Source organism: Pyrgilauda ruficollis, unplaced genomic scaffold, assembly GCF_017590135.1.
Source record: "Pyrgilauda ruficollis isolate IOZ18807 unplaced genomic scaffold, ASM1759013v1 scaffold85, whole genome shotgun sequence".
NCBI classification, from domain to species: domain Eukaryota; kingdom Metazoa; phylum Chordata; class Aves; order Passeriformes; family Passeridae; genus Pyrgilauda; species Pyrgilauda ruficollis.
In genome coordinates, this window is record NW_024530488.1 from 4201206 (window position 1) to 4215436 (window position 14231).

Below are 14231 nucleotides of genomic sequence, written 5' to 3' on the forward strand. Positions count from 1 at the left end.
TGATCTCCACAGGAATATAAATTTTTTTTGGTTGAAGATGTAAGCTGCTATTATTTTTAAGTTTAATAATTTGAAAATTGTGTAGCATGAGAACACTGATAAGCATAGACTTCTATATAAGGACAAGGATAAAGGAGTAATTATAAAAATGTCCATGTAAGACCAGCTCAATTTCCTCTTTTCCAGGTTCTCATTATTTGATTGTACAATTATTATTTAAATTCAAGTTAGTGTTTACTCTTGTTCATTATTTGAGTAAGGACAGATTTTGTGTTGTCTGAGGGCAGTATCAAACCATTATGAGAGGAGTTAAGGAAAGACAGATGGGAAAACACATTTACATTCTTTGGTTTATAAGGCTTCTGCCCTTACATTTTCTAATTCATTTGTGCTTGGTTTATTTGTGTTTTCAAAACTCTACACATCATTAAGCTTTATGAAGTATGTTCATATCTGCCACCCTTCTTGAAAAAGTGCAGACTGCCTCACAACTGACCTTCATGGCTGAGAAATGACAAGCCAAACATTGACTCCAGAGCTCTTTCACTTGAAGGAGTAATCAAAAAGGAGGAATTAAATTTTAATAATTTTTAAAAAACCATAATTATTAATTTTTAATTATACACAAAATATACAGACACAGAAAATTATGTCTGAAGTTCAGGTGCTATTCTGGGAATTTATTCTCTATTTTTCTTTTTATTATAAAAGATGAGAAAGTAAAAGCAATTTACTTGTGCTTGTGAGGTACCCAGCAGTGAAAGCACTGCTTGTTTTGTCTCAGGGGGCATCTTTAGATTTATTTTTAAAACAATGCAAGATTTATCAGTGAAGGTTTCTGTTTCTGATTATGTGTAATTTTTTAATGGCTGTTTTTTGTACCATCTTCATCACAATCCCTGCTGGCCTATCATATTATAGCTATTCATTTAATTTGTCAGGATTTCTATTTTCCTTACTTGGCCATAGTTTCTACTCTGAGAAACATTTTGCATCCAGTAGACACCCTAACTCTTTTGTTTAAAACTGACAGGCTTTGGGAACAGGGATATTTTTGCTTTGATTTTATGTGTTCATGCAAGTTCATATGCCTTTATGTATTTTACTCAGAAATTATAGCTGCCTCTAGTACCTTGTGATAATGCTGTCAAGAAACATGCAGATTTTATTTAAAGCTTTTTTTTTTTCTTTCAATTTTTAAAATCTGACAAGGGTGATGTAATAACATTATTTTTCTCTGAATTGGTAAATATCTTATGCATAATTATAGGTGAGTTTTCTGACAGTTTCACTTTAAAGTGTCTGATCCCCTTGTCTGGACAAAAACTGTGGCTTTTTCTCTGTGTTTTCTGATTGTTTTGATGTCTCTGAAAAATTCCAAAGCAAGCTACTGTTGCATAACTCCCTGCTAGGAGACAACTTCTGCAGGAATGAAATTTGTATTTTCCTGTATCTGCTGTGTTAGCAGCCTGTCCCCTGCCTCATCTCCCCTAGCATTTCATCATCACATCTGTGGTCCAAGTCATGCTCTTGGATGTCTTACAAAGACACCAAGCACTTACTGGGAGTTCTCATCCCTAACTATTCACTGGAGAACAGACTGAGCACGGGACACAGAAAGTGCTGCCTGAAAATGTTCCTGAAGCTAGTCAATAGAGCAGTGGTGCTGGAAATGAAGACCTGTGTCCTGGTCTGTTTTCAGCATGAGGGTTTGAATATTTATCTCAGGCATTTTTGATGAGTGCTCTGCTCTGCTGCTCAGTCTAGATCCATCACTTCTTTTTGATCCCATCCCTGCTGTCTGTGTGTAGTAGGTGTGCTCTAGGCATTCACAGCTGAGCACTTCTTTTGGGAAACAAAGATGTGAAAATTCAAGGCTTATCTGGCACATGGATGGGAGCTCAGGCCCAGCAGGATTAGTGCTGATGGCCCAGGGCTATAAACTCAGCAGCACAGACAAAAAGAGGTTGTTAGCATAAGTTTGATGTCAAGATTGGAAGACTGGAAGTGTAGTTTCAGACATTCGGTACTTTTGCCCACCATGCTGTCACCTAAAGGAAAAGCCAGGCTAAATTTGCTGTTGCACCTAAGTCCAACAGCACTGCTAAGTATCAGTTCATTTTTTGGAGGCAACAGAAGCTTTTCGGTTTCTGTTTTCTGCTCTCTCACTGTTTGTTTCTATAAACTGGCAGTGTGACTTTTTTTCACAAGAGCATTTTGAGTACAGTACAACCTTTCAGGAGAACATATTCCAAGAGAGGGCTATTTTTAAACAAAATGACATAGGCCTAGCATGCCACCCACAGGATAGTGCTTGCCCAGGAAATGTGGAACATTTCCGCAGAGATACAACTGGCCGTAAAATATTAAATTTCATTTCTTTGTGGGTATTTTCTTTGAAAAGTGTTATTTCTGGTGTGACAGTCCATGAATAAACAGATTTGAGCAGCTTTTCTTGGAGATGCTATTAGCTTTTCATTCTTCTGGTTTTATCAATACAGGAAAATGTATTCCCTCTAAGTTGCACGATACTTGCCCTGCTGTACGGTGCCAGGGTGTTGTGGATTAATTTTTGACCATCCCATTGTATTTCTGCTTTCAATTTCCTGTGTTCTCCTTCTGTTCAGAGAGTGATAGAGTTGTCTTCAGCAACACATATAAAGACTAAAAGGAGAATAATGCCTCACCAGAAAATACAAAAATGTGCATTCTTTTCATGCTGAGAATGTTTATGGCAGGGAGTCCCTGAGGAATTGCAATGGACAGGCTTTAGTTTGGGATTGGCCTAGGATTGTTTTATAGTGCTCAGCCACTGTCTTCACCAGGACTAGGGATTTTCTTTGGGTCCAACATCACTGCTGTGAATCAAGGCATTAGACAAGATCTGCAGTACCTGTATCAGAAATTCTTTGAGATAAGAGATACACAATATTATCAATAGAAGAACCTAATTGTGTTACTGCAAGATCTTAAAATGTTCAGTCTGTGGGATATGAAAAATGTGAAAACAGTGATAAAAATTATTATTTTTCATATCTTCATTTCAAGGCTTTCAGAACTCCCTCCTAGTCTAGTAACACTCTGCCAGAATGCAAATTAAGTTCTAGTCATAAACCTTAATAAAATGGGTAGCTTGTCAGTTTTATTTGATTAGGGATTGGAAAAGGGAGTACTATTAATAGGAAAAATGGATTTCTACTCTGATATGGAATTTACTTCTATCACTATTATGATATCTTTACAAGTCGAATGATTTTTTTTTTCCTAGTGGCAAATGCTATCATTATTCCATAGTTAATATACTATTTATAATAGCATGCAAATATGTTTGAAATTGAATACCAGTATGCAGGTCCCTGTGTATAAATAAAGAAGTACCACAGAAAAATTATTCTGTAAGTAAGAATGCTGTTAATGTTCCATATTCATTCCATGCCATGTTTCCTGAGTCATGCCACATGGTGGCCTAAGTGTTAGATTGCAGATAAATTCTGTGAAGATGCTGTAAATGGCACAACAGTCTCCTGTGCATTTCTGCAGGTACCCAGAGCCATTCACTGCACACTTCCTGCCAGGCAGTGATCCCGATTTCCTTGTGATGCCACAAGCTGGAGAACTTCTCCCAGAAGGCACTGTGGGAACCCATATAACAGTGGGATACAAGCCAAGGATGTATGGCAAGAAGCATACAGCCACACTGGTCATCGAGGTAAGCCTTCCCCAGGGCAATGCACAAATACTCCTTCAGGAGTGTCAGCAGGGAGAGAAATCCTGCACCAAAGAGCAGCACTGGAACACACCCAGTGCATGTGCTGGGATGGTTTTGCTACTCCTCACAATGGACAAGAATAAAACTAAATTTGGAGAATTGACTGATGACAAGCTGGAAAAACATATTTTAAACTGTGTTATAATTTCTAAATTATCTAAATTATCAGCACCAGAGACAGATACTTAATCTTGATACATTTGCCCCAACTCCATAGACAACATGACTTCCACAGAGAATCAATATAATCCTGTTAAGAACTGGTGGAGAATATAAAAGTAATTGAATATGTGAAGCCTAGGTTATTGATTTTAATTGTATCATACATCTTATATGATCAAAGGCTCCAAGCAGGCAGGTGCCAAACTGTGGAGGAGAGAATTTCAGAGCACAAAGCCAGGAATAGCTCTTTTGAAGCAAGATGCAAAATAAATGAAAATTATTTGCAACCAAGTACCCTGTGTAAGTGTGAAGGTCAGGAAACATTTGAAGACATGTATTCCTTCAGCAGTAAAAATGCTCTCAGAAACCAATTTTCAAGTTTTAAGCTATTCTTTAGAAGGAATCTGTTGAAAACACACAGCAGGGGCAAAACCCCACCTTCTCTATAAATCATGGTTTTTCATTTCAGTCTATTCACTGCATGCTGGTAGTGTTTTCAGACTACTATATTAGAAGTGAAACAGCAGTATTGATTTAAGAAATAAGATGGTCAAGACCAAGTTGATAAAAAGATGCATGGCAAATCAGTGTAGTGTTTTATCTATAAGTGACAACTTGTATAACAGTGAATAAGGAATTCAAATCCTGCAAAAAACAAAGTCCTTCAATCCCTCTTACTTGTTTTCTTTTACTGTATTAGATGTCTGATTAATATAATCTCTTTACATAAACAGCAATGATGCTTATCACTCTTCCATATTAAAAATAAGATAACTTACTGAATATATTCTGTGCTATTTTGTGTTTACAAAGTACTGTATGACACAGCTACAGAGCTCAGAAAGTTGAATTTTTGGAACTGAACTGCTGTCTTTAGGCATGGCACATATAAATGCAGTAGCTGTGCTTGTCCTTGGCTTAGCTTTCAACACTAGCAAGGAGATTTTACCATAAATCTGTCTGGAATGGGACAAACACAATGATCAAAGGCTATTATTAGCTCTTTAAGAACTCAGCCAGTAACTCAGAATTTCCTTTTAGGAATTTGTCAGTATAGATGGCCTGTGTCTAATTGGATTTTTAAGCTACATGCACTCACACCTCAGTCTCTGGTTATGATCTAGGCAGACAGCTCTTCACATCTCCACCTTTGGTACTGTGTGTGGCTGCAGTAAGTCAGTCATTCATACATATTACATATATATATATATATCTCAGATCACATCTTGTTTTATCTATTCCTGGACATTTAAAAATGCATAAAGGATTCTCATAAGCACATTCTGGATCAGTATAACTCCATCACAGTCTGTTAGAGATGTTTCTAACATTCTCACTCAAATTGCAGAATTAAGTGGTTTCAGTAATGTTTTGATGCACCTTGTGTTCTCTTTGCTCTTTTTGGTAGCTCTTTTTTTGTACTCCAGACTTCACCCTTTCTGCTCCACACAGGCTTTAATTCCTGCAGTTCTGGTGGAAGTCAGAGCATCTGTGGCTGTGTGTGATTCAGCTGCTGTGCTCTCAGCACTGACCTGGTGTAAGATTTGATGAGATGTTGAGACTACCTGATACTCATTTCTGCCTTTTGTGTTTGTTGAAATAATTTCCATTAGTAAACTGAGGAAGACAGACTTAGGAAGATATATTAAATAAAAGCTGTATTAAATCATTCTTATTTGGGGAATAACAGTGGAGGTGGTGAAATGCAATTAGTGTTTGACCTAACACTGAAGAACCTTTCTTGCATGTATCCTCTCTAGCCAATATATTGGCTGAGGCTTTGGGCTATTTTTAGAAATGTTGAAGAAGCTTCTTTTCTTTTGCAGTGCCTCTTTTCTGCTGCTGCTGCTGTTGTAATAAAGGATTATAGTGCTCTTGCTTTAAAATGTCTTTTGCATTTCCAAGGGCAAACTCATACTCCTAACACTAACATATTTTTATTATTAAATTCTTTGGACAGTGAGTATCAGATTTGTAATTTTTGTGTGTTTTGATGAACAGTGATAATTAAGCTGTAAAGTAGCAGAGATAGCAGTGCAAGTTCTTTTGTTTATGTTCATCATTACAATTGTGTTGTAAAGGAAAATGGGAGGTTAGTATTATGGAGGAAGATCCTACAGTCATCTTTTTCTCATTTGTTTTTAAATTTTAAATCAAAATATTGTATGTACAATTTTTTTTGTTTTATTATGCTGCTGAGAAGATAACTAGCATTCACATATATGTAAGTCTGTCTCTACCAGAACTTAGTGTGTACATTTTACTGACTGAATATATATATATATATATATATATAAAATTGAATAATCTTGACTAGTTTGTATTTCAGCACGCAAATCAAGTACTTCATAGGATATGGTATGGATTCTTTCCGACTTAATATTCATGAATACTTACAGTAGATTTTATTAATGGCAGGAAACCTTAATTACTTTGCTGAAGCAGTTAAAGCTATTTAACTATCATTAAAACTTCTGTTCTCAGTCAACTACATCTCAAAACAATTGAAGTTAGATAATTATTTAAATGGCTGCTTGGAATCTTAATTTTGCAGAAGTGACACTTTAAAATTTTATGTAGATCAAAGAATGAACTATTACAAAAAGGCAGTAAGGAAAATAATCATACTTGTTTCTTTGAAAAAGCTTGTAGCTTTGAATGAGGACATCACCACTTAATTAAAGTTTCACTGTGAGAAACAGTGAAACTGTGCCTGAATAGCATTTTTAAATAGCTGTTTTTCAATAATCAAACTTCTAAATTTAGAATTGCCTTCATAAACAGTGCAGTTCTGAATGAAAAAAAAAATATTATCCCTAATGATAAATTAGTGAAGAGAGCACACTACTTAGATGTGCTGTGTGCTGTGAGGACAGAAGGGACTTCCTGAGCCACAGTGACATCCCAGAGCTGTGGTGTGCCAGTCAGGCTGAGCAGAAAACCGACAGAGCTGAGGGATGTCCAAGTGCAGCTGGGGCTGGAATCACAGCCAGGCACAAGGTGGAGCAGGCAGCAGGCTGGGAATCCTTGGCAAGGGGCCTATTCCTGTTGGCTTGCAGTTAATTTCCTTTCACTGTGCTGAATTCAGCTGGAGACCAGAGCAATTGCTTTGTAATTCATGTGTGAGACTTCTGAGATATTCTAAAGCAGAATATACACACAATAAGTCTTAAATGATAAAATAGGTGTCAGAGTGAACCAGATTGCAGGTAACATTATCAAGCCCTCCAGAAGTCAGGCTTGTGCACCTTTATTACTGAATAATCACTAACTTAGCCTATGGAAGATAGCATATCAAAACCATTTGTCATGCTGTTCTGCAAATAAATGATGCAGTGTTCCAGCCACAGTACCCAGGTGTGGCTTCTCCAAACTTGTCTATGCAAACCTGCATATCTTAACAGCAAACAGTACTCTTACATATTCAGCAGCTTGCTGAAACTGCATTGCTCCTAGTGGATTTCTTAATTACCATAGTTCAATGTTATTTTAAATTTTATCTCTTGAAAAGAATGAGCAAGGAAAAAGGTAACTAACTTACTAGAATAATTGAATAGTTTCCCATTAAACAAGATACGTGTTGGTGCTGGCTTGAGTTGTAGGATTAGAAACAGAGTGCAGAATCAGTACTCAACATTTTTGATTCACAAGCATGAGGAAAGGTTGCTTTGCTTATTGAGACTTATAGTTCTGATAATGGCAAAAGGTGCTAATAATGTGGGAACCATTGCTGTAAAAGGGTATTGAGAACACTGTCAGTCCTGGAGGATTTTGATTATATAATGTCTAAGCAATGTTGTGAAGCACCTAATATTTGAAGTGCAGAAACCAATTAAGTACAAATTAATTATATCTGGAAGTATTCTTTAAGCTAAGAAAATTTTTCTTATCCATCTTCTTCATTAGAAATTGGTCAGAGCCTGGATGGGCATTTGTCTGCTTGTGGGAGTTGGTTCTTATTGCTTTGGGTTTTCTCCCCCCTTTCCTCCTTCACTTACCAAGCTATCATTGTCTTGATCCAGGAATTTTCTTGCCTTTGCTCTTCCCTTACAAAGTTCACATAAAGGTTTGCTTTAATTTCACTCTGCATACACTGATGGTAATTGGTCTTTTTTTTTTTGTTTTTTTGTTTGTATAACAAAACCTTGCGGTATAAATTAACGGCCGGGAAATATTTGATGCAATACCTGTAATTTTCTGTGGTTTTAATTTTTTAGAAAGTCTTGTGAATTGTATTTTGATTTTTCTGAATTAACAGTATTTGGAAGCTAACTGGAATACAATATTCCTTGAAATTCCCGATCCTTCCTCCCAATCCACTTTCCTAAGAGATTGCTTTGGCAATTATTTACCATGTACTTCAGTAGCGCTTCCAGCCTACAGTGAACACCCATGCGTAATCTGTGTTTTGAAAATTAATCCTATGAATCATGAGGCATCAGTAAAAATAGGTTGGATACCAAACAAATAGACTTTTATATAGATTATTTGGTGATTGTTATCAGTATTGGCTGAATAATTTGCTTCATGAACATTACTCAGTCAGCCATCACAATGATTAAATGACTTACTTGAATAGCTTAGGTTATGTAATAAGAAGTGGCAGTTTGTGTCTCATTTTTAATTGTTAAAAACATTTTTCAGAGAGATTTAGCTCAGTACATGGCCATTACTCCAGTGAGGTGAGCCAAATTGTTATTCTCTTCACATTTTTATTCAGGAATACTGAGGTTTTGAAAAAAGAAAGTCATTCATTTTAACAAGAAATCCTCCTTCAGATTGTCAAGGACATTCAGAATATGATCTGGTCTTTCTTCTTAAATTGTGTGTGAAATAGGCCTAGATATGCATCACAGGGAGCCTCGGTTCTTAACTACCTATGTTTATATCAGATATATCTCCTTAACAGAGATTCTCTTTTGGAATTCTGTTCTAGTCATAGTACAGATTGCAGCAGATTTGATACTTTCATCTTTAGACTTTGTTACTACCAGAGCTAGTATTGGAATTATTCCAAATTTGATACAGTAAACTGGATTGCCTTAGAAATACGAAGAAGAGTTCATTTGATTTGAGAAATTTTGGCTTGCTTTTGAGGCAAGTAAATACTGCTTGTAAATCAAATATTCTATCATAATTCTGTGGTCATATGTATATGGCCTTTGAGAGTCTCTCTTCTTCCTCTCCACCATTCCAGGAAAGTCTGAAACTGTGATGATCTGTGTTTTCCTTTGCTGTGACCTGGAAACCCAAAGCAGTAGCTTTGAGGAACTTGCATGAATTTTGAAGTTGGCAGACTTGCTCTTGCTGCAATTTACATATTGGTTAGAATAATTACTGAAGTGAAGCTGTACAGACTTATCCCAAAGAAAAATACTTACAGCTTGAGCAACTAATATTGTGCTCTTGGAAATTAAGTATTGTAGTAAAATAGACATTTGTGGCTGCTTAAAGATTACAGAATTACTTAAATCTAGGCTGCCTTGAAAATTACTGATTTCTGGGTGGTTCTAATGCTAAACAAAGAACACCAAGTTATGCTGACAATTACAGTAACTTTTCCATGTGTGTGACACTCGTTTCCCTTTAGCAGAAAATGCTGAGCTTACCTTACACAACAATTTTTTCTCAGTGATTGTTTTCAGTAGTCTTGGATGATGACACATGAATTACAAGAGGTGAACTACCACAGTTCAAGATGCGATATTGGGGTGGAGTTGCAATGTCTCCTACTACAGAACACCTGGCACAGCAACAGAATAGGCAGTTTTTTTTCAACAAGTCAAGCCATAATCCTTTTTTTTTCCACTGGACACACAATCCAGGATATTTCTATGGCAAACAGGAAGTTAACATATGATTGTTACTACCCAGAAGTCTATATCTATTGTTTGATGCTGATGATAAGTGAAGTTGAGAGATGGAATAGCCCACCATTTTTGTTTAAATCACACTATTACTAATTCTATAGACAGTCAAGTCACAATATGTGTGGATTTAATGAACAAAAAAAATTATTTTTAGTAACTTGCTACAAGGTTTAAATCACTTGCTGAAACACTTTTCAGATCTTTTCTCTGACCTTGAAATAATCTGTGAGACTTTCACGCAGTGAGTATGACACTGAGGTTAAATTACCTTTTAACTAAATTGTTCATCTGCTTTATTAAAGAAAGATAAACTATTTAATTTTGTACTGAAGTTAATAAAATAATGAGCTAATTTTGGAGAGCCACTTGCTTCTCTTAAATGACAGCTTTATCTTTGGACATAAGATACTGATGCTGGTTCATATCACACCTGCTTTTGCTGGCACTTACCTTTACAAACAGTAGAGTTAGTAGTTCATTTCACAGTATTAAATAAGGTTGAGAATAAAGATGAGCTAATCTGCCTGTTTTATGCAGAATAATATTAAATTTAAATTTAAATTTTGCTTTTAGTAGGATAGTAATAAAAATTTTGAAAAACTAAGCATGCATGGTGAAATATCTACTGAGTTCTTATTTACTAATCTTACTGGAATAAGGCAAGTCATTCAGCAGACATCATGTAAAATCACTACTGCCCATTTTCAAGTAGAGGTTTCTTTAAAAATACACAGCAAAAACCCTCAATTATTATTTCAGCATTGGTGCAGAAAAGTATAATTCAGTAGCCCAAATACTGGTTAAAACTACAGTTAGAGATTCATATGATGATGACATTTAGGAGCTGTAAGTGTTGCAGTATATCTGTGAAATAATGTAAATGCTTTATAAGTGCACAGCAGAGAACAAAGCCTGAGCCAAAGAGTTTATGGTTTAATGTTCTGAAACTTCTTTTTGTTGAATATCTGTATTATAAATTCAAAACTGCTTGCAATGATACTCCTTAAATATAAATTATCACTGAACAGGATAGCAATTAGAATGGTAGGAAGAAGCATATGAGAGAAAACAAAGATAAATATAATAGATTCAAACTTCTTCAGTGTCAAGTATAAAACTGATGTAACAAAACTTAGTAAAGTCAAGAAACATTTTTTCATGCTTTTTTTCCTTCTTCTGTATGTTGCTGTAAATATGGGATGACTCCACAGAAGGTTGGAGGTGGAGAAGGTTCACTGCTCATCTCTGTGGCTTTTGTAGTGCTTCACCTAGACCATAATTAAATGACAAAATGCAATGAATAACAAGGCAAATATACACACTGTGCTTTGGAGATGGTTGATAACATTTATGGTGTGTGAAAATCTGCCACAGTTTGAGCGAGTATTGTGGCACCACTGTAGGCCAAATCTGGCAGGGGTACTGACATGCCCAGCAGCAGAGAGCTTACACTGGAATGAATAAATTGGCCACAAATCCAGCCATGTGGGAAGCTGGACTGCCAGCTGAGGGAAAGACTCCTGAGCTTTGAGGCTTGACTGTAACACTGTTTTCCAGAGCAATTTGAGAGCATATCAGCCTTTCTGACCTTTTTGTTTCCTCAGATGAAGAACAACACTGGTGTTAGGTGTAATGTTTCTATCTACAATTGATTGTTCTAAGGATTAAGTTTTAAATGGGTGATGAATTCCATGAAGTACATGAATCCTCCTGCAATGATAAAACTGGAAGAAACAGCAGAGAAAGGTGACCCTATGAGCTGTGCCCCTGTAGTTCCACACTGCAGGAGAGCACCAAAAACCTGCTCTGGAACCACAGCCAGCACAGCTGTGTGCCTGCACTGCTGTGTCCTGGGGAAAGGCAGAGCTTGGGAATTTGGAAATACCACTCCTTTCATGTGACTTCCCTGCTCTGAGACTGCAAAGTCAGAGAGTCTGCTATGTTCTGTGTGCTCTGTTCATGCTCTGTGTTCTGTATAAAAGCCAAATTTCATTTGTATGAATATATTTTAATAGACTTATACATTTCATATTTGTATTCAGTCTTCCTCTATTAGTTTTATCTCAGAAAGAAAAGCCCCAAATATAAAACATGGGATTTTAAGTCACTAGATGTGAGGGAATTGATGACAGTATATGCCTAAAGTGGACATGCAATGCTTTGTCCTTTTGCACAGTACAAAGCTGGGCATAATGGCACAGCATTTGAGATTTTGTAATATCTTTTAGGTTTGTAATATTTCTGTTAGTTTGTTAGTTAGTTTGTAGTTTTGGGGGTTTTTTTTAGAAAAGTAGAACAGAAAACTAAAACCCAGGAATAATCCTTTTTCCAGATGTAATTCAGGAAAGTGCTAGAGACTTAGAATAAAGACCTGCTTTCAAAAATTAAAGTGATACTTATGAAAGGAAAAGTTTTGAAAGATCTGCAAAAATTACACATGAGTTTTTAACAATGAAAATCCTGTTTCAGGACACACATGAAGTATGAGAAGTAGACAGCAATATACCCTAATATTCATAGAAGCAAAAGTCCTTAAGCATGGATAGATGGGATGTGTATTAAGAATAAGGACCATGTACTCAGGAAGAATCAAGTATTCAAGCATTACAAGACATGACATGGAAACATATGTTCCATTCCTAGAGACCAGTTATAAACAGAGAGCAAATGAAGAGTGTCATTTTCAATCCACATAAATATGCCTCAAACCAGAGATTCCAACGTGAAGCTTCAATTCTCTTGTGCATACTCTGAGTCCTTTTGTCTTATATTTGTTCATTGTTTTAATGTGAAAATCCCACCATTTGATATTACCATCGTTAGAGATAGCATAGCTGCAAGTGAATCCTACGGTACAAACTTGAGGCATTTATGTTGTAGTAAGGAATAGTCACCTTTGAAAAACATACGGAGATCTTTCAAAAACATACAGACTTCTGGGATTTTTAATAAAAAAGGAATTTTAGATCAGCCAGGGAAGGTAAATTTCTCATCTTTGTTATGCCTGATCCTGAATAAAGCTGAATGTGATTTCAGTTCTCTGTTCCAGGAGTGCAATTCTCATTCTGTGTTATTCCAGTGCATTACATTTCAAATATCTTTTGAAATCAATGTTGCACCTTAAATCACTGATGAATTTTCAAGGTGTTTGATAATTGATATATTTTTTTTCTGTTCATTATTTTCAGACACAATCAATGCAGTGGACATATATAATCAATGGACTTCCTCCACAGACTGCACCACCTACAATGGCAGCAAAAGTAGTTTGCACCAGCAGCTACACAGGATCGTTCACAGTCCGACAGCGCAATTTTGTACGTGAAAATCTGAAACTTATAACCACTGGAGCATCCTCACCAATCAAAGGAGCACCTTTGGTCCTTAGGAATAAACAGAGAAAGTTATAATCTGTTAATTTTTAGAGAACAAATAAATTCTTCAGATAAAAAAAACATTGTCTGTTAATTTTTTTTTTAAACAGATATGGTGTGCATGGATTGTATGTTCTGTATGGAAGATTCAGAGCACTGGAGACCTAGTAATATTCCTGGTTTTCTATAAGGGATTTTGGATGCCTAACAATTTATTTATGTCATGCAGATATCAGAAACTTCAGAGAAAAAGTTTTAGGTTTAAAATAAATATATCTGAAGATTGGGTCATTCAAACTAATGCTTTGCTTTCTAAAGGATGTTGGTAGTAGGAAGTTTCAATGAACATTCTGTGTAATGTTCAGCTCATCACACCCATGCAAAACAAGCAAGAAAAAACAATCCCTGTTATCTTCCACAAGAAAATCCTTACCTTTTCTTGCTTTGGCAAATTTCATTAATTAGGACATCTTTGCTGTGTATAAAATAACAATCTTGTTTTATTCATTCCATAACATTTAAAATCTTTGATAATTATACATAGCACAGAAGTGAAATAAAATGTCCTGCTGCAGTAATTTTATGTCAGGTATATTTTGAGTGCTTTAGAATATTAACATATAGAAGGCTATGAGAATTCAGTGAGGAATGAAGACAGATTTTCCTTTTTTTTCCTAGAATAAACAAATCAGAGGTGCTATTACTAGTGTGTTTCTATTTCCATTCTTTCGATGGGAATTCAGGCTTTCTCTGCTCCTGATATAATGTGGAAAATTAGATCTATACAGACATGCTTTGTAAGATCATTGGATGGGTAACTCCTGACTCCTTTCTTCATTGAGATAATTTTTCCTGATTTTACTAACAGAACATAAATTGTATTTGTGCCTTTATTTTGATGGCAAAATGTACTTTGACAAAAAGATGGCTTGGCACAGACTGAGTGCCTTCTTGGCTCAAATACGGAATGAGCATCACTGCTCAGGAGTGGGGAGCCTGAGAACAACTTATGTAGGTCAGTGCAAATGAGCACCAATAAAACCCTTTTACCACGAT

At 35.9% G+C, this 14231-nt stretch overlaps 1 protein-coding gene across 1 annotated transcript in view; it reads left to right on the forward strand.

The window, feature by feature from the left end:
• The window catches only part of CFAP47 (cilia and flagella associated protein 47), a 259734-nt gene extending 246523 nt beyond the window's left edge, over positions 1-13211 (forward strand). The window contains exons 63-64 of the mRNA XM_041487933.1: positions 3541-3709; positions 12990-13211. Coding sequence (XP_041343867.1) covers positions 3541-3709; positions 12990-13211 — 391 coding nt within the window. The remainder of the gene's footprint in view (positions 1-3540; positions 3710-12989) is intronic.
• The last annotated feature ends 1020 nt before the right edge of the window (positions 13212-14231 follow it).